The sequence below is a fragment of the Protopterus annectens genome, chromosome 9.part0 (genome assembly GCF_019279795.1).
Source record: "Protopterus annectens isolate FY-2018-M chromosome 9.part0, PAN1.0, whole genome shotgun sequence".
NCBI classification, from domain to species: domain Eukaryota; kingdom Metazoa; phylum Chordata; order Ceratodontiformes; family Protopteridae; genus Protopterus; species Protopterus annectens.
Window position 1 is genome coordinate 623,710,420 of NC_056743.1, and position 26,942 is coordinate 623,737,361.

At 39.6% G+C, this 26,942-nt stretch overlaps 1 protein-coding gene across 2 annotated transcripts in view; it reads left to right on the plus strand.

Annotated features, from left to right (window-relative positions):
* EGFL8 (EGF like domain multiple 8) overlaps positions 1 to 26,712 on the plus strand; it is a 233,888-nt gene extending 207,176 nt beyond the window's left edge. For both annotated transcript variants that reach the window (XM_044083186.1, XM_044083185.1), the window contains one exon: positions 26,244 to 26,712. In XM_044083186.1, coding sequence (XP_043939121.1) covers positions 26,244 to 26,266 — 23 coding nt within the window. In that variant the 3' untranslated portion in view covers positions 26,267 to 26,712. The remainder of the gene's footprint in view (positions 1 to 26,243) is intronic.
* Positions 26,713 to 26,942: the final 230 nt, after the last annotated feature.

Consider the following 26,942-nt stretch of genomic DNA (forward strand, 5'->3'; position numbering starts at 1 on the left):
GCTAAGTCTCTTTGGCCTTTGATCTGTCTCTTTAGTTTTGTGCACATGATTTCCCAGTATCCCACTGTAGCTAGCTTCACAACCATACAGATAAGTGTAGCTGCTGCACAGGTTTTCATGAGTCTTACTTTTGAAATCATCAGCTGATTTACTGCTGTAGTTCTTTCCAGAACTCCAATGCATCTCTCATTCCAGAATGTGGCCACATAGAGTAATGCTTGTAGAATATTGAATATGCCTGTTGATATTTCAAGGCCCATTACTGTGATCCTGAGAATAACAAGACAGTAATTGTGAATAAGGGGATATGTACTAAAACTGCAGATGTGGCACCTTAGGAGTACCCCCCTATTCTGAGATACAGTGATATGTAAACAGTGGTGTAAAGGGTGAAAGGGAACAAAGTCCCCCAGCAAATGTGATTTTGTTCTGATTCATCAAGTTTTGCCATCCACTGTACTATTTATTTATTTAAAAATCACCTAATACATGAAATATAAAATAAGTTGCTAATTACATGTATTTCTCCATCCATGTTGTCATTTATTGATTTATACATTCACAAATTACATGTAATTACCACTTTCAAATCATAGTTTATTATTTATTATTTATTTTATTTATATTTGTTTACCGGGGTAATGCACTGATCTTATTGAACCATTTCCAGGCATAGCCCAGGTGAATAGGATCACATAAGGAATGAACAAAACATATTTATAGATACAAGGATATGCTAATCACACACACACACACACACACACACACATATATATATATATATATATATATATATATATATATATATATATATATACATATATATATATATATATATATATATATATATATGCACACACACGTACATATATATATATATATATATATATATATATATATATATATATATATATATATATATATATACACACACACACATACATATATATATATATATATATATATATATATATATATATATACATATATATATATATATATATATATATATATATATATATATATATATATATATATATATATATATATATATATATATATATATATATAGATATATATATATATATTCATATGCAGAAACATGCTACAACATTTATTTCAAGAAGAAGTTGAAGTCATAACATGGATAGAAAAATGGAATTATACGTAGCAGAGTTTTATGGATAAGATGCAGGCATAATGACTAAAATAGTTATTTTTCTGAGTTGTAAAGTTCATAATTGCAGATCTTGCACATTCAAAAGGGCTTCTATAGAGTTTAATTCTCACCATCAGCAACAAGTGTAGTAATACATCTTGAGTTGTAGTAATATAACAAGGGGTTGGGTGGTGGCATAGTGTTTAAAGTGTAAACCTCACAGACTTAAGATACAGAGTTTGATTCTCACCTGTGAGGGAAATTGGGTAGTCTTAAAATGGCCCACAAGGGCAGCTAGTCTAGTATTTATCTTTGAACCTATTATATCTGCTTGCATTATCATTTAAAAAAGTGTTGGTGGACAGTAATTTGATTGGCAGGTTCCCAGTGTAATTCCTTGGACCATTAATGTGATCCTTGGAATTATGAGGCTATGGTAGAAAGTTTATGAGGATATGTACTAAACCTGAGTGCACTGCCTCAGAATATCCTGCTTTACTCTGGGGTACAATGACTTCAGAGTTAGTATGTACAGTTGCTTGGGATGAAAGCCAGCAGTCCCTCACCTTGGGGCTGTGCAGGGCATACTCCACTGCATAAACACTTATAACAGCAAGTTTTCTAACTTGCTATTTTAACTTGGGAATTGAAAATTGCAGAATTTGCAATATCAGGTCTTGTACTTGAAAAGGTAGCCTTACTTATCCAACACTCCAAGCTCCAGGAAGGTTAATATTTGGTCTTCACATTATATGATGCACCTCTTAAATTAAATGTTCCTACTCTTGGAGTGCATAACCATTATGGCAGTGGAAGGACAGACAACTCCACTGAGTATGCCCTCCATATATGGGGTCCCCTTACATATGACCCTCCCATACACTAGCATAAGACTGTCCACATGATACACATTTCCCACAGATGGGTGACTGGAAGGCCCTTCCTCCTACCAGCTTATGCAGCCACTTTATACAACAGCTGTTAATGAGAACAAAAATACTGTTCTTCATGCTCTCATTTATAAAAAATCCTACCCAACAAAAAGTTAATGGTCAAGTCCCTTGGTCACTAGATGGATACATTAGCATGCTAGATGCCAGTCAGCTATATGTTAGCAGGTTGTTGCCCTTTTTTAATTTCTTCAAGTCTTTTGGGTAATACCATAAAGGGAATGAACCCCATTCCTAAGTCAAAGTATGATTAAACATCTTTGATGTTAGCCATGTGGCCAGTAATGACTGCTTCTACAATTTGTATGGAGTTACATGTATCAGTAACATATCTAAGTATGATTGCAAATTATTTTTTATAAGACCCATTGCTCCTAATACTACTGGAACTGTCTGGGTATCTTTCTTCCATGTTCCCCTCATTTCTGCCTCCAAACCCTTTGTGACTCTGTAAATAAGACACTGAAGTCACTGGGCATGGCGATTTCAATGATCAATGCAACTTGTTTCTTCTTTTCATGGACAACTATATCTGGTTTTGTCATCTATTTTTTGAACTGTTGGTAATGGATGATCCCATGTAATATAAACTTTGTCGTGTTCTATGATGTTTTGTGGCTCATGTTTCCACCCATTTTCAGTTACTTCAGTATTGTAATGTTTGCACAATCCCCAATGCAACAGTCTTGCCACATTATTATGCCTTTCAGTATATAGTCCTTCTGCCATTAGTATATCACAACCAGCAACAAGATGTGTGACTGTTTCCAATTCTATTTTACAAAGCCTACATTTATCTGTTTTTTTCTCACTTGTTCAATGGACTTTGTAAACCAACATGTACGTAGTCCACTGTCTTGGGCCGCCAATATTAACCTTTCATCTTTTGGTTTAAATTCACCTGTCCTTAACCATTTCTGCATTCAATCCTGATCAACACGAGGTTGTTCAAAGACGTTTCTGTACTTGCAACTATATTTATGCGTTTTCCACATTTCTTGCCTTCTCATCTGGTCCTTAACCTTATATTCTTTCTTTTGTTTTTTGGCACATTCAGTTGCTGCCTGATTTTTATCTACTACTGGTTTGATTTCCATTCCTGCTTGACGCCAATATGATTCTGCTAAACTAAGCAGGGCAGTCATCTTAGAGTTATTCTCATGTTTCAAAATGTCACTACATTTGGGTCTTGTGAGTATTTTTGTTGATCTGTTCCCTCTTCTATATTCTTCTAATAGCGACACTTCTTGTCTTAATTGTTTTATAGTTGTCTCTATTTGATACGTCCATGATGGCATTCCATTTCTTCCCTTCCTTTCCCTTACTACCCCATGTTTCTGTGGTAACACTTTATGTGTTATAAATGTAGCGGCAAAGTAATATCCTACTTACTTCTGTGATATCACATGAATCTCTATGGACAGTCCTAATTACTGTGTTCATTTGTTTTATCAAACTTCTAACTTTTGGGGTTTTATTGACTTTCTATAGTCTATTTCTTTCATTGATCTTAATATGTCTGTCCATTCCTATTAAAGCAAGCAACTCTTCTCTTAGATCATTTTCTTCTAAAGTGAGGGCACATTATTTGTTCTCAGTTTTCTGCACGCATTCTATAGAAAGTTCCAGAGCATATTCCTGTGCATATCTTCAGTGTCATCCTGTGTCATCCATTGATCTTTCATATGGGAACTCACTGGCCTATCACTCCACAACATTGACTGTGTCAGAGTTGCCACAGTTTCCTGTTCCTTCTGTTGTTGAGCAACTCCAACTGAATGTTTGTACTGACTTTAGCTGGGCACTTCTAATATATCTGAATGTTGTCACCCATTATGCCATGTTGGCCATCAAACTATTCCTCCTTCTCCACTTATTTATCCGGTTATTAAATGTAATTATGTAGTGGTACATCTGTATAGCTGCTAGCCCATGACTGACTGAATGAATGAATGATTTTATTTATTTGTATGCTATCTATCTGTCTGTATGTCTGTCCGTCTATCTATCTATCTATCTATCTATCTATCTATCTATCTATCTATCTATCTATCTATCTTTCTATCCACCTGTATAACTATTATGTATCTATCTATGTCCTGCATAAGTACACTGGTTCATAGACCCTTTTCAGCTGGGATCTGGGACAGTTTTTCAAAAACAGCATAAATCACTTATATACATGTAATGTTCAACAACATATTATAGATTAGAAAAAGCTGCAGACATTATAAGAAGCAGTTATCCAGTCCATGATATATAAATGTTTATCCACTGACTGCATGGCCATGCAACAAACCATATATCACATGCAATCAACAATCTGTATATTCACTCATTGCATCTCTCTATCTGTTTTATGATTCCATCACTCCCAACTGCTTTTTTACATAAAAGTATGCTGCAAATTGTTTCTTTCTACATTTAACAATTACTTTATCCATTTTTTCTTTCTCCATCCATTTTATGGTATTTTCCATAGATTCTTACATCCACCATTTACATGTAGTCATGCAGGAGATCATCTTCATCATGACTAGTGCACTTATCTATTTGTCAATGTATCAATACATTTTCTGTAGGTAATCATCAATGCAGACAGTCAGACATTCAATGCATTAATCAGTCTATCCATATAAATGCAGACAGTCAGACATTCAATGCATTAATCAGTCTATCCATACAATGCAGACAGTCAGACATTCAATGCATTAATCAGTCTATCCATATAAATGCAGACAGTCAGACATTCAATGCATTAATCAGTCTATCCATACAATGCAGACAGTCAGACATTCAATGCATTAATCAGTCTATCCATATAAATGCAGACAGTCAGACATTCAATGCATTAATCAGTCTATCCATACAATGCAGACAGTCAGACATTCAATGCATTAATCAGTCTATCCATATAAATGCAGACAGTCAGACATTCAATGCATTAATCAGTCTATCCATATAAATGCAGACAGTCAGACATTCAATGCATTAATCAGTCTATCCATATAAATGCAGACAGTCAGACATTCAATGCATTAATCAGTCTATCCATATAAATGCAGACAGTCAGACATTCAATGCATTAATCAGTCTATCCATATAAATGCAGACAGTCAGACATTCAATGCATTAATCAGTCTTTCCATATAAATGCAGACAGTCAGACATTCAATGCATTAATCAGTCTATCCATATAAATGCAGACAGTCAGACATTCAATGCATTAATCAGTCTTTCCATATAAATGCAGACAGTCAGACATTCAATGCATTAATCAGTCTATCCATATAAATGCAGACAGTCAGACATTCAATGCATTAATCAGTCTATCCATACAATGCAGACAGTCAGACATTCAATGCATTAATCAGTCTATCCATATAAATGCAGACAGTCAGACATTCAATGCATTAATCAGTCTATCCATACAATGCAGACAGTCAGACATTCAATGCATTAATCAGTCTATCCATATAAATGCAGTCAGTCAGACATTCAATGCATTAATCAGTCTTTCCATATAAATGCAGACAGTCAGACATTCAATGCATTAATCAGTCTATCCATATAAATGCAGACAGTCAGACATTCAATGCATTAATCAGTCTATCCATACAATGCAGACAGTCAGACATTCAATGCATTAATCAGTCTATCCATATAAATGCAGACAGTCAGACATTCAATGCATTAATCAGTCTATCCATACAATGCAGACAGTCAGACATTCAATGCATTAATCAGTCTATCCATATAAATGCAGACAGTCAGACATTCAATGCATTAATCAGTCTATCCATACAATGCAGACAGTCAGACATTCAATGCATTAATCAGTCTATCCATATAAATGCAGACAGTCAGACATTCAATGCATTAATCAGTCTATCCATACAATGCAGACAGTCAGACATTCAATGCATTAATCAGTCTATCCATATAAATGCAGACAGTCAGACATTCAATGCATTAATCAGTCTATCTATACAATGCAGACAGTCAGACATTCAATGCATTAATCAGTCTATCCATATAAATGCAGACAGTCAGACATTCAATGCATTAATCAGTCTATCCATACAATGCAGACAGTCAGACATTCAATGCATTAATCAGTCTTTCCATATAAATGCAGACAGTCAGACATTCAATGCATTAATCAGTCTATCCATATAAATGCAGACAGTCAGACATTCAATGCATTAATCAGTCTATCCATATAAATGCAGTCAGTCAGACATTCAATGCATTAATCAGTCTATCCATATAAATGCAGACAGTCAGACATTCAATGCATTAATCAGTCTATCCATATAAATGCAGCCAGTCAGACATTCAATGCATTAATCAGTCTATCCATATAAATGCAGACAGTCAGACATTCAATGCATTAATCAGTCTATCCATATAAATGCAGTGTACGCCAGAATGTAAGGCACACTCAGCTCATAACGTCTTCCCTATAGTAACAATTCACATCCTAATTTACTTGACCTCCATTTATCTACTTGTTTTTATTCCATGTCATGTCTAGAGCTAGTGGGGTTTGGCTTTATTGCCTGGACTATGTCAATAAGGACTTAAAAAGTAAAAAGTCAGTGAGCATTCAGAAACCATGGCAATGGAATACTTGTATGCCCTTAAGGGGTCATCTGTATCTACCCCCATGGACCTCCTTCATAGGAAGTTTTATTACACAGTACTCTGGACTGCACAGATTTTTCTTTTTTTTTGTCTATGTATTTGAGTCACTTTTTTGGTATTACTGTACTAGGTGTGTATTTTATATTATACTGATGTTCATCCCATAGTTCACTGTTCCAGTAATCTTTAAATTTGGGACTTCTGAAGAAGAAGGTCTGACATCTAGCCCAACTTCCAGAGCTTTCTACCTTTCCCTATTGAATCCAGGTGGACTACCTCTGTCTGGGATGCCAACATATCTGAGAATAACTGACACATACCTCCATGCTACTTTGATTTTTTTGTTGTTTTGCCACAGTTCGTGTACATACCAATGTGTATATCTCAGTGCATCATCAGTCTGTGGGGTCCACCTTGCTAAAAGAACAGAAAGGTAAATACCCAGTTAGGGGAAATTGTTTTGTAAGTTTTCTGCATGTTTACTATTGAAGGAGGTTTTCAGGCATCAGGGTTATCAAATGTCAGAAGTTACTAAGTTAAATAATTACATTATCTTTAAAAAAATAATTTCATGTAAGAATTTCCATATTCAGCGTTTATTTTTCTGTGTTGGAACTGAGGTATTGCCTCTTGTTCCCACTGTGCCTTGTTAATAAGAAGGTCCCAAAGCAAAGCATTAATCTTTCAGAGTAAGACAAGAAAATGCTGGATACCTTGTCCAGGACTAACATGACATAAGCCAGGTCTTCTATGGACATATATAGGGTCTGAATGGAGAGATGACAAGTCAGCAAGCAAAGGAGAGTAGTATTACTGAAACTGAATTCAAGTCTTGGTGAGTACGTTTTAGGAGGCAGACCTTGTTTTTCGCAAAATCTCACCAAGACAACACAGATATATAGACTGTATTTATATAGGATATATCATGGACAGAAGTAGGTCAAAAATTAAAAAAATATATCTGGGTGCACAAGACCCAGGATAAAAAAAGTGCCCAAGCTTGGTAGGCACACTGGTGCCAGGACTGGAAAAAATGATAGTGCAGAATCCTCAAAATACGGAAACATTCCTACAATGGGGCTAGGCCAGGCCCAGGGGAGGATGAGCCCCCCCCCCCCCCCATTGTAGAAGGAAGTAGTAGTCCACAAAAATCACAAAAACTGATAGGCCAAAGAAGAGCCATAAAGACAATAGAGTGGACTATTGAGGATAAGACAGAAATTATGTACTTTTAATATTATGCAAAAAAACTGAATTTCCAGACACAAGATATACAAAAAGAGTAAGAGAGAAATTAGTGGAAAAAAATACTTCCACAAGAAAAACTGTCAGAAGTTTCAAATAAAAAAAGTGTGTTCATTAATACAACAGATTTGTGAAAAACATTATATAGACCAAGAAACTTTGATCTGTTTGGAAAAAGAAGCATCTGAGGAAGTGCAAAAATATAAACAACAAAATCTAGAGATTTGTGAAAGGTATAAAAAAGAAATATGGACATGGGAAAGAAAGAGAGATTTGATATGGTGCAATATTTATGCAAAGTCAAAAGCCAAATTAATCAATACAAAAAAGGCAGCCCCAAAGATAACTGAAGAGAAATACAGCCAAAGGCATCCAGGTATGGAATATTTCACAATAAAAACATAGTATCACAAAGGGGGAATGTAGAAAAGAAGATTAACTAAGTAGAAGTTAAAAAAATCGAAGTTGAAATTATGGAATGCCTGTAAAGTCAAGGATTTGGCGTAGATGGTATAACACAGATTACATCACAGCATGATGGAACGAGTCCCCAAAGTACAGAGAAACAGGAAGATCAGGAGACATCTGAAGAAGAAATATGGACATGGGAAAGAAAAAGAGATTTAATATGGTATAATATTCACGCAAAGGAGAAAGCAAAATTAAGCAACACAAAAAGAGCAGCACCAAAGATATTTGAAGAGAAATACAGGCAAAGGAATCTGGACATGGAAAACTTTACAATTATTATTATTATTATTATTTTTATTATTATTATTATGTTAAATAACCAACAAAATGCAATAAATTCAGGCACTCTGTTAGGAATTCAAAAACAAGATTTAATAATCTCTCAGGCTTCACTTGAGAGATTACTAAACCTGTTTTTTTTTTTTTTGTACCTGAGAGATTATTAAATCTTTTGAACTCCAAACAGAGTGGCCTGAATTTATTACATCTGTTGGTTATTTAATGTATTTTTAAGTCGGTAATTCATGGCCACAATTCGAGGAAATACGTTTTGATTGATTTTCTTTTTCCTATTGTTATTATTATTATCTTACATTATTTCATATGCCCTACTAATTATCCCTTTTTCTGGCAGCAGCTTCTGTTGTACACTCAACCAGAGCTGGTCTTTCGCTTGGCTTGGCAGTGCCTTTTACTCAGCACTCCTCTATCCCTTTCTCGATGCCTATACTCCTTTATCAATCCCTGGTTGGGAATCAGTCTCCATCATCTTTCCCTCCCTACTATTTGCTCCCAGTACCTTGGACCCTTTGCTAATTTTGTCCAATACATTTCAGCCCCCTCTTGCATATTTTTTATGCCCCTATTTGCAATCATCTCTAATGATACAATTCTGCTACTTTATAAATATAATAATGGCTTATATCCAAAATCCTGCTCTCTCCTTATTTTGTGACCCCACCCCCATGTTTCAACATCATTTGATTCAACTTTGATTTGTAATCGTCTGCTTGTGTTATGTATATGACCCTTAAATGTATAACTTTAAAGTAAGCCTTCAAATCTGGTAATCTTAAACCACCTTGTTGTACGGGAAGATACAACTTATCCCACTTAACTCATGCCCTCTTTACTCTCAAGCAAACTCATTAATTTCTTTATTAATTATGGTCCACAGCTTCCCTGGCTGATAAAAATATGCCTGATCTGTACTTAATAATAAAATAGACTAAAAACATTTCCACTTTTTGTACCTTATTAGCCACATCCATAGTCAAGAACTTCAGCTTCTCAAATTTTCTATTATCTTTTGTTTAGTCTCTTCCCACATATCCTTAACTGCCACAGTAGAATCCTTTTCAACCCATATACCTAAATATGTTCATAGGTTCATACTAGGCTATCTGCCCTGGGGCAATTATAAGCCTAGCCCGATTCTGTATGGCTTACGCCACCCCTTGATTTGAGTATACTGTGCCCTTTTTAAGGTTTAGTTTACTGTGCCTCTGTCTAATAGTGACACGGGAGTAATCCCTGGGACAAACCTACGATCCCCAATCCAGTTATCGAGATTCTTCTTGAAGAGATTCAGTGAGGTGCTCTGCCTCACATGAACTGGAATTCTATTCCAGAGCGAAGGGAGCCTCTGGGTTATGAACCTGTCCCTCCAGCAAGTTCTATTTATTTCTGTGCTGAGGTTCAAGTCCCTCGAGTGTGTGGCTCTAAGGGATTTAGATTTACTGAGGTGGAGCATAGGTTCATAGGTTCATAGGTTCATATTAGGCTATCTGCCCTGGGGCAATTATAAGCCTAGCCCGATTCAGTATGGCTTACGCCACCCCTTGATTTGAGTATACTGTGCCCTTTAAGGTTTAGTTTACTGTGCCTCTGTCTAATAGTGACACAGGAGTAATCCCTGGGACAAACCTACGATCCCCCATCCACTTATCGAGATTCTTCTTGAAGAGATTCAGTGAGGTGCTCTGCCTCACATGAACTGGAATTCTATTCCAGAGCGAAGGGAGCCTCTGGGTTATGAACCTATCCCTCCAGCAAGTTCTATTTATTTCTGTGCTGAGGTTCAAGTCCCTCGAGCATGTGGCTCTAAGGGATTTAGATTTACTGAGGTGGAGCATGTCCATTAATTCTGGATTTGACATAGCTTTGTATGTCAGGCATAGATCGCCTCAGTAGGCGGTATGCAACTGAGTAGAGCTGGAGTTTTTTAACCGAGCAGTATATGGCATCTGTTTGAGACCCTTGATCCTCTTGGTGAGATACTTTTGGGGTCTTTCTAATTGCTGCAGGTGTCGGGTAAGGTACATCCCAAAGGGGCATTGTATTCTATGATGGGCCTGATGAGGGATGAATAAAGGCACGATTACCTCTCTTGATCTAGATGTGAAACCCTTCGTGATGAGGTGGGCTATGTAGAAGGTCTTTCTAACCACTTTGGCAATGTGGTTTTCAAAGGAGAGATTGCTATCAACTTGGGTCCCCAGGTCTCTAATAACTTTCTCTGTACTTAATGGGTTTCCGCCTATGTGGTAATTTGTGGGCACATTGTTTTTGCCAAAGGGTATGACTATACATTTTTTGGCATTTAGCTTTAAACCATGGCACTGGCACCAGTTATCTGTCTCTGTGAGACCTTTTTGAAGAATGTTTGTGTCAGCTGGAGAGTTGATTATGGCCCAGTTTGCAGTCGCTCTAACTTGGTGAGCCATAGTCACCCCACGTTTGCCTGTACCTCGGAAAAGTATATACCGAACAAGAGTGGTCCCAGGACAGAACCCTGTGGGATGCCACTTGTGACCGGTTTTGAGTCTGACATGGCTCCAGCAACTCTCACTCTGTGGGTTCTGTCTTTGAGCCAGTTTGCGACCCATCTTGTGACATAGGGGTTTATATTTAAGCTGGATAGCTTATCTATGATGCCCGAGTGGGGTATTGTGTCAAATGCCCTTGCAAGGTCCAGATAGGCTGTGTGGACTACCTTTCCTTCATCTATGGCTTTGGTGACTGTTTCAAACAAGTCAACCAGGTTCAAAAGGCAGGATCTGCCCTTGACAAAGCCGAACTGGGTAGGATCTAGTGTCTGTAGGTCCCCAATGTCTTTATTTATGAGCTCCATGATGATCCTCTCCATAGCCTTGCAAACTAAGCTAGTCAGGCTTATGGGGCGATAGTTTCCAGGGTCCGTAGATGCTCCACCTTTGTGGAGTGGGACCACTGTTGCTGTACGCCATTCTGTGGGCACATATCCTGTAGTGAGGCTGAGATTGTATAGCTGTTTTATTTGAGGATTAGTTCCTCTTGTAGTTCATGTAGGGCGCAACCTGGGACGCCATCTGGTCCCATGGAAGCAGTGTTTTGCTTTGGAGAGGGCAGCCTTCACCTGAGCATCTGAGATGTTTGGGAGGCAGCCCTCTGCTGGGATAGATATTTGCTCTTTTGGGGGGGAGGGGGTGGAGAAGTTCGCACTGAACCTGTCTGCCAGGATATTGGCGATGTCTGTGGGTTCAGTGTATTTTGTGTCGTTTAGAATCAACTCAGAACAAGTCTGGGAGTTGCATCCCAAGTTTCTAACATAACTGAAAAAAGCCTTATGATTGTCTTTGGTGTCCTGTGCAATTTTTCTCTCAAAGCTGGCCTTGGAGGATTTTATGAGGATTGTAATTTTTTGCTAGTACTGATCAGAGATGCCTTCCCTATTAGGGATTTTGCTCTATCATGTAGTAGCTTCCTCCTTCTGTTGTACAGTTTATTTATGGCAGGGGTCCACCAGACTGGACGCCTGCCTTTGAATGATTGGGTCTTGGTTTTGTTTGGGATAGCATGATCCATGCATTCCTGGAGATGTCTGTAGAATGCATTTATATAGGATTCTGCAGTTTGGGCTGTAGTTTCCACTGGCCCTGTGTCCTTGCACGATTCCAGCTTTGTTTTGAGAAGCGAGAAGTTCACTTTTGAGAAGTTTTTCACTGTGATTTTCTGGGCTGGAGTGGGGTCGGGATGTGGACATCCAGTGAAATTAATTTATGGTCTGATCTTACCAATGAGGGATATACTTCTGGTGTGGCGCATAGAGTCCCCATGTTGGTAATGATCAGGTCTAGTATGTTGTCCCCTCTTGTGGGAGTGGTGACTAGTTGTTCCATAGCATTTGAGTTTATAATTTCCAGGAATCTTTGGGCTAAGGTGCTGGGGCTTGAGTAGTGCTTCCAGTCAATGTTTGGGTAGTTGAAGTCGCCCAATATAATGGTGTTCGGAGAGATCTTCATGTTCTCCAATGTTTTCAGGAAAGCCGAATGGGATTCCTGACTTTGAGAGGGTGGTCTGTAGGATGCTATAAACTGAAAAGCAGTCTTGCCCACTGTGAGTTGCACATGGATGGTCTCCGATACTTGTGCAATGCCACTAACCTGGAGGTGTGGATATCCTTGATAAATATGGAAACTCCCCTCCTTTTGTGGTTCGGTCCGGGTTTTGGGGCGAAAAGCATGATATGAGGTATAGCCTGGTAGTGCTGGGGTGCTCTCTGGAGCCTTGAACCAGGTTTCTGTCACTGCACAGATATCGATGTTCTCCATACTGAGGAGAGCTTGATGCGTGCATCTTGAGGTTAAGACTTCTGGCGTTTAGCAGCATTACCCTTAGTTTCTTGTTCCTTGTGCTCTCTATGGGGTGGGTTTGACTTTTGAGCCTTGCCTAAAAGGCACTATGGGGTGGCAAGAGCCTTTGCCAATATCCGAAAGCCCAGTGGTGACAGGTGCAAGCCGTCCTAGCGAAGCAACGTGGCTTGTCGAGCATGTCATCCCAGGCTGACAGACACTGGATCCCCTTTGAATGACACCAAAATTTTAGCCAATTGTTAAAATTGATCATTTTGTCTTTGTACTGTGGCATCATTCTAGGTGAGGGTAAGATGCTGCTCAAGGTCAGGGTCATACCAGCCTGGGCTACATGATCAGAGAGCTCCTCTATGTCCCTTTTCATGTAGTCCAGGGAGGTACGTCTCAGGTCATTCACACCAGCATGTACAATGACTGAGTCATATTTGTATTTGCTTTGGAGTGACCTGAGTGCTTGCGTTATGTGGCGGATCCTAGCGCCCGACAGGCAGCTCACTGTGACCTTCTCTTTATTCAGCCTGGTGAGCGGGACGTCAGTGTCATCTTTTGTCCCCATAAATATGGGCATTGTTGAACCAATTCATACGTGGGAACATAGTTTACAGCTATAATCTTTGTTTTATTTATTTTATATCCTGGAAAAACATGAAACTTTCTCAAAATGTTCCACAGCATTGAGAAATCCTTATCCATATTTGTCAGGTACAAAATAATATTATCTGCAAATAAGTTTAATTTTTCTTGGTTATTATACCAGTTATATCCTTGAATTAGTGAGCCCTTTAATTTCTTTGCCAATGGCTTCAAGTATAAAGCAAATAACAAAGGGGAAAAAACACAGATGCCTGGTTTCTCTGTTCAGATACAGCTTGTCAGAGAGCAACCTCCCCCACCTTAACTCTTACCTCTGACCCTTCACATATCTTCCTGATTAACCCCATTATTCAGTCAGGAAGCACAAATGTTACCATTACCCTACTCATAAAATCCCAGCTGACTCTACTGAATGCATTTGATGCAGCAAAGCCCACCAACAAAATCCTGTTGTATTATTGATAAATCAGTGGCTGTCCCTGGATACCAGCAAGGGTCTAGTGGTCTTTGAGTTAAAATTCCACTTCCTAGTGACAGGGGAAAGAAAGATACTTGACTGCACTGCAGAGACAGTTTATACTAGTTTATATTCCTATCTTGGTCTTTATGGGCTAAAGTGGCAGGTGAGTATGCTGAAGTACTAAATGACTCTTGTGCCTCAGTGGAAGGAAAGGCTGGGGAGATTGAGAATAAAGCCCTGAACGATAAGGTACTAGAATTATGTCGCTGTCAGGCTGAGAGATTCATCCTCATGCAGGCAACAATCACTTAGTCTGTCAATAGGTGACATGCCTGGCTTCGTACTCCGCCTTTGCCAGATCAGGTTAGAGCATAGCTCCGTAATGCAGCACTGGAAAGGTACCTGCTGTACGGACCCCTGTAACAAGTGCTTAACAGAATGAGGAAAATGGGAAAACCCTACATTTCTGTAACAATTATTTTACGTTTTACACCGTGGTATTACCGCAACTACCCTACAAAAAGATAGCATTTCAACCAGAGGCAGGAAACAACTAAGCAACCAAAAGGAAGGAAAAGCTAGTATGAAAAATGGCAAGCTGATCAGAAGAGGAAACCTGGGGCCTCAGGACTGAAACTCTAAGGAACACCTATGACTTGTCCTCACTTCCCCGTCCCATAGCCAACAATGTCCACATTAGCCCACTCTTATTACAAACCCCTCCTCGCCCATCTCTCCATCCCCACCCAAAAAATAAAGGTTGCCTAACCCTCTTTGTGGGGAAACATTGCATGAGACATTTCTTAGCTTAGAGATACATGCTTTAGTTTTCAGAATAAACAAAGTTTTCAAATATCCCACCAGTTATAAAGGAACAAAAATACTTAGTTCAAGCCCTGTTACACGATCTTTTTCTGCAGTGAGATCCAAAGGAAGAGCAGGGCAAAGATTTCTACTCAATGTTGTTTCTCATTCCAAGAAAAGATTAGCCATTGAGATCCATCGTAAACCTTTCAATGTTAAACTGGTCCTCATTCCAAACCTTTTCTAACCATTATAGCCTAGATGATTCCTCTAGAGTCAGGACAGGATTTGCCAAAACCATCCTCCAAGGATTTCTACAGCAAGTGAATCCTTGATGCTGATATCCAGGTGTGAAGGCATCTACCTGGCCTAGAGGGGGAAGGGTGCAAACTCTGGAAGTTGGGCTGGACATCTGGCCTTCTGCGATAGAAATCTTAATTGTAAAGAGTACTGCAACAATAAACAAACTTGAACAGCTGCAAGCTCCTAACTCATCTGAACTTTTTGGTTACTGTCATGTTATCTTATCTTTTCTCTACAGTGTATGGTGCATACCTATACTTTTTCTGTAACTAGGCCATGACTGAAATCTAAGTGTCAGCTTGCTTACTTTTTATATAGAAATAAATGAAATTATGGAAGTGTTATATGGAAGGGGACTGGCTGTTAAGGAGTTTGTGGTGAGGTGGTTGATGGCGCATGGATATCATTATGATGAACTGGCACTACTAGAATTGATGATACTGAAAAAGTTACAAAGGCTAAAACGTATGATAGCCCAGAACTAGCAGGATTTTATGTTTTAATTAATTCTTGGAATTTGTGGATTAATGTCAGTCAGTATACTGCAATGTCACTAGTGTTTATATTCATTTAAATAAGTAAAATGATGAATATTAGTAGTTTTTGAAAAGCATTAAATTAAAGTTTGGCAAAATTCATATGACCTTACTGGATGTGATATCGATGTTGTATATCTGTAAAATATGCTCCATTGTGTACCATTAGCCTTTAGTGGATGTGGGGTCACTGCACATCTACTTCCTGTAATCTAGGGGTACAATGCATTGCACACTACTGGGATGTGGTAGATGTGATATCACTGTGCACATCTATTTCACTTTATCCAAGAATACAGTCTCTTGGAAACTTTCTGGAGAAGGTCTCCATCAGTTACATTTTGAATTTACTGTATTGCTGTGCTTTAAATAACAATTTTATGCCTGAAGGTATAAATATAAAACCACCAGTGCTGTTTGGGCAATGCTATGAGGCCCAGTAGCATGGCAGTAACATAATGCCATTCAGAGACATGATAAAGCCACATGGAGCAACATGGCATTGGTGGTTTATTACCATGTCATTCAATCGAAGATTGCACAGTTACAGGTAATCATGTTACTGCTTCACTGCCAAACCATGCAACATATTTCCATGCACACACACACACTTACATACCCCTACATACGTGCACACTCACACATACACAGACCTTGAAAGAGCTGCAGTTATGACCCTACATGCACTCTCACACACACAAACACACAGAGGCTCCAGAAGCTGTTGAAGACCGGAGAGTGAGAGGGGCACTTAGTGATCTAAAAAATACTTTAAAACTAATTAATACCACAACATAGGTTCACTTGGAGGACATTTTAAGCTTAGCCAATTTCTCTTTTGGTGCTTGAATTAACATTTCCTGATTGGTCTTACCCATCCCATGGCTGATAATTGTATAATAGCTGTAGTGAGAATAAATGTGATCATACTATAGATAATTTGAGGGGACCCATGTAAGGGATGCAGCATTTAGGAACTGCCTATATCCATTTGTGGCATGAGGGACAATTCTGGAGTACATTTTGTATTACCCATCCTTAGATCCAAGTTGCATTTGAATATGGACAGGGATAAGCTTTGTTTTACTTGTATGGATAGTCTGTTCTGGCACAGTGGTAGCCTCGGTGATATATATCCATCTCTCGACAACATTCAGTTTAGATACCTGGACTGAGTATTTCTGATGCCATTTGACTTGCTGATGTTTAGTAGATCCATCTGTATTAGGTCGGAGAATGCCTTGTATGCCAGACATGTTACCTCTAAGCACTCTGTAGGATGCTGAGTATAGTGATAAATCTTTGAGGTGGTCCATGCAAGATGTATTGTTTAGGACCTGTATCCTTTTAGTAAGGTATCTCTGTGGGTATTCCAATTGTTGCACAGGTTTTGACAGATCCATGTCAAAGTGGGCATTATACAAAATGATTGACCTAATGAGGGCTTTGTAAAGGAGGACAACAACATCTCTAGATCTAGTCACAATCAATTTGTTCATAAACTGTGCAACATAGAAAGACTATCTTATGATTCTGGGCACATGTTGATCAAAAGTTACACACAGGTTCCCAAATGCCAAACAACTGGGTCACTTCTCAGGGAACATTGTCAATTTGGCAGTATCTTGGAGTAGATGACTTACCAAGGGATACAATAATGTATTTCTTGGAGTTTAGTTTCAATTCATGATTCTGGCACCAGTTATTGTTTGGGACAAACCTTCCTACATGATGGCTAAGTCATTTGGGGATTCCATAACTGCTCCTAGCTTGCAGTCCTCTCAAACTTACTTGGCCAAAGCCCTTTGGTATTTCCTTCTACTTTTGAGATGTAATTACATCTGCTTCACGTAGATGAGGAGCTTATTCCATAGCATGGGGATCCTTTGAGAAGCATATTGGTCTCTCTCTCGCATGTTTTATTTATGTCACAGGCAAAGATCAGGTCCTTAGATCTAGTGTTTCTGGTGCTGTTTGTTTTGCAGATGTGCAAGAGATCCATCAGAACTGGATCTGAGGATGTCAGGGTGATCCAAGCAGCAGAGAGCTAAAAGAGTGACTTTCTACCAGATATAAGTATTTTTTGTGGCTTTCCCACTGTTATTTAAGCTAGCAACTGCATTTCGCCTGTTTTATTGCTACTTTAAGTGATTTCTGCATTTTACACTGTTTATTGCACTTTAAGTTACTAATTGTTGCAAATTGTTTCTGTAGGCTACACACTAAAGTGCGCTAGCCGATTTACAGCAATTACTGTCTGTTTTTTTCCTTGTCTCTGTAATAAAACAAAAAATCTCTTGTTTTCCGCCTTACTGAACTAGAGTAGTCCAGTTTCAGAGTTGCTGATCCCTGGGCTTTGTTTTAGTTCCTGTTACTGATCCATTGCCTTATTAGGAAGGAGGAAGTTTCTTTGCTTACCAGTGGGAGTGGGAAGCACTGAGCGCCTTTTGTCTGATTTGGTGAAGTTTCAGCCAGAAACTAGTAGTCCATTGGTCGCTTTGGGCCAATTCCTAGCTCCCTTCAGCCCCTGCTATAAACACGCTAAACGCGTAAGCTGTGCATTTAGCTGGAGTTACCACTGTTGCACACAAGAGCAGCGGCGGTTAAACAAGGTTAAACTATTTGGGCCATCTAAATTCCACTCTTCCAATTTTCCTTAAAACTACCTTCCTCGAGCTGTACTGCTGATCTAACCAGCATATCCTATAACTGAAAAGTTCATCTCTACTTGATTCCCAAGTAGACTATTCTCTATCTGTAAAGCCTAGCACTTACTCCTACAGTACTTGCACCTTGATAAAGCACTCTTATTATAGATAGTACCCCACCAGCCTAAAACCCACTTCCCCGAGTCCTTTGAAAGTCTCTTTATCTACTACTTCTAGTATGTCGAGGATCAGTTGCTAGTGTCCTCTCCAGCTCAACTGGTGAACCTGGGAATATTGAGGCAATGTTACAACTGCCTCATGTACACAGACAATCCTCTCCTTCTCCCACAAAACACAAATACATGAGAGATGCAACTATACGGCCAAACTGGAGGCTGAGCTCTCTCAACATAGGACTGGCAAGACCAGACAGGAGGAGAAGGTAACCACACACAATACATACCCAGTCACACATGGTACCATCACAACTTCAAATCATACACATACTCACACAAAGACATACTCGAGGCTCTGATCAAAAATTTACCAAAACAGCAGAGGCCACCAAAGCAGACACCCAAACAACTACCACCTCACGACCCAACACATGCAACACATAGACCACACAGTCAGAGTGTCAAACAGTCACAGCCCTTAAGGCCAAACAAAATGCCAGACACACTTGTCATTGGTGATTCCATAGTCAGACACACTGACGTCCGCTCACCAGACTGAGTAAAGAGAAGGTCACAGTAAGCTGCCTGTCAGGCGCTAGAATCCGCCACATAACGCAAGCACTCAGGTCTCTCAACAGCAGGTACAGGTACGACTCAGTCATTGTCCACGCTGGTGTCAACGACCTGAGACGCACCTCCTTGGACTACATGAAAAGGGACATCGAGGAGCTCTCTGATTATGTAGCCCAGGCAGGTATGACCCTGACCTTGAGCAGTATCCTACCTTCACCTAGAATGATGCCACAATACAGTGATAAGATGATCAGCTTTAATAATTGGCTTAAATTCTGGTGTCATTCAAAGGGGATCCAATGTCTGTCTGCCTGGGATGACATGCTGGACAAGCCACGCTGCTTCAAGGGACGGCTTGCACCTGTCACCCTGGGCTTCGGATATTGGCAAAGGCTCTTGCCACCCCATAGTGCCTTTTTAGGCAAGGCTCAAATTCTAAACCTACCACCCTAGAACACCAAAAGGAAAAAACTAAGGGTAATGCTGCTCAATGCCAGAAGTCTCAATCTCAAGATGCACGCCTCGAGGCCCTTCTCAATATGGAGAACATCGATGTCTGTGCTGTGACAGAAACCTGGTTCAAGGCTCCTGAGAGCACCCCAGCACTAACAGGTTTCACCTCATATCATGCGTCGCCCCAAAATCCGGACAACACCAAGAAAGGAGGGTGTCCATATTCATAAAGGACACCCACACCTCAAGGTTGGTGGCAACGCATGATGCATCGGAGACCATCCAGGTGCAATTAACCATAGGCAAGACTGCTCTGCAATTTGTAGCATGTTACAGGCCACCCTCTCAAACTCAGGAACCTCACATGGCCTTCCTGAAAACATTGGAGGATAAATGTATCTCAAACACCATCATACTAGGTGACTTTAACTACCCTAATATAGACTGGGAACACTACTCAAGCCCGAACACTCTAACCCAAAGATTCCTGGAGTTCATAAACTCAAATGCCATGGAACAACTAGTCACCATCCCCACAAGAGGAGAAAACATACTTGATCTCATCATCACGAACATGGGATCAAAATGTTCAACACCAGAAGTATACCCCTCACTGGTGAGATCAGATCATAAACTAATCTCGCTGGAGGTCCTCATCCCGCGCCCACCTGAAACAAAAAAGACCACAGTGAAAAACTTCTCAAAAGCCGATTTCACACTTCTAAAAACTAGTGTGGTCTCCTTTAAGGCCCCTGAGCCAGTGGTAAACATTACTCAAACCGCTGAATCACTTACAAATGCCTTCTACCAGCACCTACAGGACTGCATGGATCAGGCAATCCCAAACAAAACTAAGACTCTCTGTACCAAAGGCAAGCGTCCAGTCTGGTGGACCCCAGCCATAAACAAGCTCTACAACAAAAGGAGGAAGCTACTACAAGATAGAGCAAAATCCTTGAAAGGTAAGACACCTTTGATCATTATAAGTAAAAAACTAAGAGCTCTCATAAAATCATCCAAGGCAAATTTTGAGAGAAAAATCGCCAAGGACTCTAAAGAGAATCATAAGGCCTTCTTTAGCTATGTTAGAAACCTAGGAGGAAACTCCCAGATATGCTCAGAATTAGTTCAAAATGATGTGAAAATTACTGAACCTACACACATTGCCAACATACTGGCTGACAGGTTCAGTGCAAACTTCTCCCCTCCCCAAAAGGAGAGATATCTATTCCAGAGGATTGTAGCCCCCAAACATCTCCAACGCCCAGGTGAGAACTGCCCTCACTAAGGCAAAAACACAGCATCCATGGGACCGGATGGTGTCCCGGCTGTGTGCTTCATGAACTCAATGAGGAATTAAACCCACAGTTAGGACAGCTGTTTAATCTTAGCCTCACCTCAGGATACGTACCCAAGGAGTGGCGCCACGGCGACTGTGGTCCCACTTCATAAGGCGGTGCCTCCACAGACCCTGGAAATTACCGCCCCATTAGCTTGACAAGCCTTATCTGCAAAGCCATGGAGAGGATCATAATGGAACTCATAAATAAAGACATAGGAACTTGCAGACTTGGGATCCAACTCAGTTTGGCTTTGTCAAAGGCAGATCCTGCCTCTTAAACTTGGTTGACTTTTTCGAGACAGTCACCAAGGCCATTGATGAGGGAAGGCAGTCCATACAGCCTACCTCGACCTGGCAAAGGCCTTCGACACAATACCCCACTCAGGTATCATCGAAAAACTCATCAGCTTGAATGTAAATTCATACATCACAAGATGGGTTGCAAACTGGCTAAGTGACAGAACCCACAGGGTCAGAGTTGCTGGAGCCATGTCAGACTCAAAGCCTGTCACAAGTGGTGTCCCACAGGGCTCAGTCCTGGGTCCACTCTTGTTCGGCATCTACTTTTCTGAAGTACAAGCAAACACAGGAGGGTTATGGCTGACAAAGTTTGCAGATGACAGCAAACTGGGCGCCATAGTCGAAAAACACATCTGACACAGATATCCTCCAGAAGGGCCTCACAGAAATGGATAACTGGTGCCAGAGCCATGGCCTGAAGTTAAACGCCAAAAATGCATAGTCATACCCTTTGGGAAAAACAAGGCTACCCCTAGCTACCATATAGGTGGCAATCCACTGAGCACAGAAAAAGTCATCAGAGATCTGGGGACCCAGGTTGACAGTAGCCTTCGTTTGACACTCATGTTGCTAAAGTAGTTAGGAAAACCTTCTATATCACCCACCTGATCATGAAGGGATTCACATCTAGATCAAGGGAGGTCATCGTCCCCTGTACTCATCACTTATTAGACCTATGATTGAGTACAATGCCCGTTCGAATGTATCTGACCAGACACCTGCTGCAGCTTGAAAGGCCCCAAAAGTTCCTCACCAAAAGGATAAAGGGTCTCAAAAATATGTCTTATGCTGCCCGACTGAAAGAACTCCAGCTCTATTCAGTCTCATACCGCTTGCTCAGAGGTGACCTGTGCCTGACATATAAGGCCATGTCAAACCCAGATTTGATGAATATGCTTCACCTCAAAAATCTAGATCCCTCAGAACCACAAGGGCGGAGACTTAAACCTTGACACGGTTATAAATAGAACGTGCTGGAGGGACAGATTCATCACCCAGAGACTCCCTATGCTGTGGAACAAAATCCCGGTACATGTGAGGCAGAGCACCTCTCTGGTCTTGTTCAAGAGGAATCTTGACCAATGGATGGGAGATTGCAGATATACCCCAGGGATTACTTCAGCGTCACTGCTTGACAGAGGCACAGCAAAATGATAGGCATAGTTTTTATTCAAACTAAAGGGGTGGCGAAAGCCACATAACTATGGGCTAGGCTTATAAATGCCCTTGGGCAGATAGCCTAGTATGAACCTATGAACCTATGAACCTATGAACCTATATGTTATTGCCTCTCAGTCATTTGGGGATTCCATAACTGCTCCTAGCTTGCAGTCCTCTCAAACTTACTTGGCCAAAGCCCTTTGGTATTTCCTTCTACTTTTGAGATGTATATGCCAAACAGAAAAAGTCTCAGCACTAAATCCTGGAGGACTCCATTGGTGACTGGTCTCTTTCCCTATTTTGATTTCCTGCATCCTGTGAGCAAGCATACATGTTTGTGTTCTTTGATTCACCTTCCTAATTGTATTAACCTGATTGTATTAAATTATATTCCTTGTATAGTACAGCACCACTTGTTAGAATATGTTTTAAATGTGTCATTTTGAACAGTCTCCTAGTAGGCAATGAAACAAAATGTATGAACCAATAATGGCAAAACTACCCATTTCAGAAAATTTCAACCATAAAAGACCACTCAAACTTCTGTCATTACATCTACCAATATCAGTAAATATGCAAAATCCCTGCAGAAGTAAGTCATCTAAATAATTCCACATTAAAGGGATCTGTAACTAATGAAGAGGTTGCTGCTAGCAAACAATGTTATATTTCATTGTTTCATCTACACATAAAGTGCCTGTTGCCCTTGAATAATAAATTGCCTATGCTACATTAAAGAAAATGATAAGCTAGTCATTTTGCAATAGGGAATGGATGGTAAACTGATAACAAAAACATAGTTACTAGGTAACTCCTCCAAAGGAGGGCATTCATAGGACTGCAGCAGCCACTCCCTTTAAAGTACAACACAGTACAGTATCAACGATCCATCTGCATACTGTGGGAGTAGAACCCATAGCTTTCTGCATCAAAAGCAACTGTATACTACCTGTTGTGCTACTAACAATGCAAGTGACTTAGCATAAGTAGCACTAAACATCTCTTCCCCTGAAGCTCTCAGCTCCTTGTAAAATCCACTTCACAGTCAACTAAACTCTCAACGTCACAGCACAAGAAATCTTAAAAAAGTCAAAATGTATTTGGGGGAGGGGGGGGCAAAGGCCCAAAACCAGAGACACATTTTAAATATTGCTTGTATAATCTTAGAAAGTTGCTAAAATAAAGTGTTCTGTGTTACCATGTGTTTCCTGAAAGATAGGAAGACTGAAACTTAAAGGGCTATCATTATTTAATGAATTCAGTTCTCACTGATTTGCCAGAAAACCACAAATTTTAAGAGGAACATAAAAGTATGAGCCAAATATTCTGTGAAAATCTGGACAGTTCAGAGCTATGGACTCAACTCCTTGAATCACAAGTGGTGGTATGGGTAGAGAATTCAGGCTCTTGTTTCACACACACACACACACACACACACACACACACACACACACACACGCACACACACACACGCACGCATGCACACACACACGTGCGTGCGTGCGCAGGGGAGCAGCATAACTCCTGCAAATAAAAGAAAAACCTCTACTTGCTGGCATGAGACTGGCTCTGGCAACACCAACAGAACAGCGGCAGCATAACTCCTGTAACACAGAGCAATAAGAGAACAAGAACAGCTAGTTTAGTTAGTTTAACTTCCACGTGCGACTCCACATTAGCGTAAAAACTCCACTTCATTAATTTTTTACAACAAGTCTTGCAGCTGTAGAAGTGTGTGTGGGGGGGTCTCCCCCTCCCCCTGGCTCTATGGTTCCGGCACCCATGTAAATATACATACACTACCAAAAACACACACACACACGCACACACATGCACACACACACACACACACACACACACACACACACACACACACACACACACACACACACTCAGATTCATAGTACTTCCCTGTTGTGGCACTACCAGCCCCACTCCTGCTACATAAATGAATGTGTGTACTCTGTCAAAAGATAGTAGACACATTCTTCATTTCAAATAGTGCAGTAAAGCCATTTTCAAATAGGTCTACCAAGTTATTCTGGTCCTGGTGACGAATTCTGGGAAGAAACACATGGCTATTTCAGATTAATTGAACCCTAGGCTGCAGCATTTGCATGTGGCCTTTGCCAGCAAGCCCTGCATAGCGCTACGTGTTTGTGCTGTCCTGCAACAGTGGGTCTACAGCCGTCTCTGAACTGGAAATCCATATCTCATGTGATATGCGTTTCTGTATCCTGGCCAAAGTTTTTAATTAGTATGCTTTATAAATTAACGTGCTTTGGCATTCGATAGATAGTCTTGAATTAATTGTTTCCAAAGATATCAAGTCTGAACACACTGGATTCCTTGTTCAGCAATTAATTAAATGTTGTTTAGATTATAGTTATTTTTGTATTACTTTTCTCTATTTATATTCTTGCTTAGACTATTCTGTGTGAGAACAATATGTAGCAGGTAACCTGAGATTTTTTTCTTCTCATTCATTAATTGCTCACAGAATATGATTACTGAATGATTAACTTGTTCAAACTCTCTAGGCAAGAAAAATGTATTTTTGTTAAACTTTAATAATCTGCATGTATTTAAATAGAAGATTTGCAGTAATACTGCACAAAATAAATTGGGCTGTCATTACAGCCGAGTAACGTCTCCAGGCGTTTCTGCAGTTACAGCCTACTGCGCCTCTAGGCGTCAAATATTGCCTGTTCATATTTGCATTAATAATTCTAAAACCATGCTACATACAAGGTGTCAGAATATTTTATCTTGAAGCATACATGATGACAAACACAATTGTATTGATATATGACCTCTGTCAATTAGTATTTGTTAGAATTGTAAGGTGATAACTTCATTTTTTAAAGGCTGAAGCCACACCCACTTGGAGTTAAAGGTACACACTTAAAAGAGCTCTACTGGAGGGAATGATTGGTTTAGGCTAGCTCAGTATTTGAATTTTGGCTCTAGGACACTGGCATGAATGAAGTGAATGCAACACAATTTAAATGAAAAAAAGACGAGATGACATTTCCACAAAAGTTGTAAAGTTGTGTTTTTCTGCAGAGGTAAAGCCCACTTCAGTTAATACAATCAACAATAAGGTTGCTGCATCTCTGAGGAGATATTATTTTCCTCATGCACTGCAACCTTGTTCAAATAAACCATTTTTTTAAATAAATAGCCTTTTCATACACTTACTGTTAAGGTGCTATCCTATTCCCAAAGATTATTTTAATTTCTCTCTCTGTGTATATGCCAGTCACTTTCTCTCTTAACCAGACATGCTGTAAAACTGCTCCAGTTACATCATCTATGCTTCTGCATTGGTCTTTATGTAATTACCTACAGAATCTGATAACTATATGGGACTAAGCTGTAAATGACAAGTCTGTGAATTATAGCAACAAATTTAGAATTATGGACACCTATATACTAAAAACTCAGAAATAGAGATGACAGTAAACAATAACAGAAACAAGGAGCTTTTACTCTGGCTTTTTAGATGTCTGTATAAAGGTAGCATGTTACAAGTTTATTAACTCAAGACCTCTTATCACAGAGAAATGGAAAGGCCAGCACATTGTTACGGTGGAGCATAAGTGATCCTGGATCGTTCGTATCAAATTCCATTATATGCACTGAACATCTTGACGGTGTTGTTCATAAAAATAAGCTCTGTGATAACAGAACTATGACTGCCGCTAACTGATTTTAGCTGTTCTGTTTTACAGACCTCCAAACGTTTGTTGAACATTTTCCCTTTCTCTCATTGTGTTCCATGCAGGTCCCTGTAAAGAGAATCGGTGACTGGAACAACTTGAATAACTACTGGTGGAAGCCTATTCCTTTCCCTGGCAGGAAAGTGTAAGCAAGGCTGCCCACTCTTTGCTACTTACAGATGTTTATTAACATTCGGAGGCTGCTGGGATAGTGCCTTTTCAGAGATTCACATTGGATAACTTGACAGGATGCATTATCCATCCTACAGGACTAGGAAATAAGGCAAGAAAATGGGACAGCAAATGGATCAGGAAGAGATGCCGAACATTCAGGTGTTATTCGCTGGCAGGTTTGCATACAACTGAAGACTGTTACATTCCCATCTGCATTTCTACTGGACTGCTTATATGGTGCTAGCAAAACTGTTTCTGCATATTTTAAAAATAAGAATGAAACCAAATATTTGAAATTACATTTCTTTATTTATGTTGCTAGTATTATTATTATTAATAAAAAGTTTTAATTTTTTTCAAGATGACTGGCCTTTTTCTTCTGTATAACCGACACTGATTAGCATGTGGTTGTAGTGGCATATTTAACACTGCTCAGTTTATGGCACTGCTTATTAATTTTGATCAGTATATTTTCATTGTATGCATGAGGAAAACATATTGTTATTATTGTTATTATTATTATTATTAGTAGTAGTAGTAGTATTGTTTTTTTTGGCTTCCAATGCTTGAAAAGAAAAAGATAAAAGCTG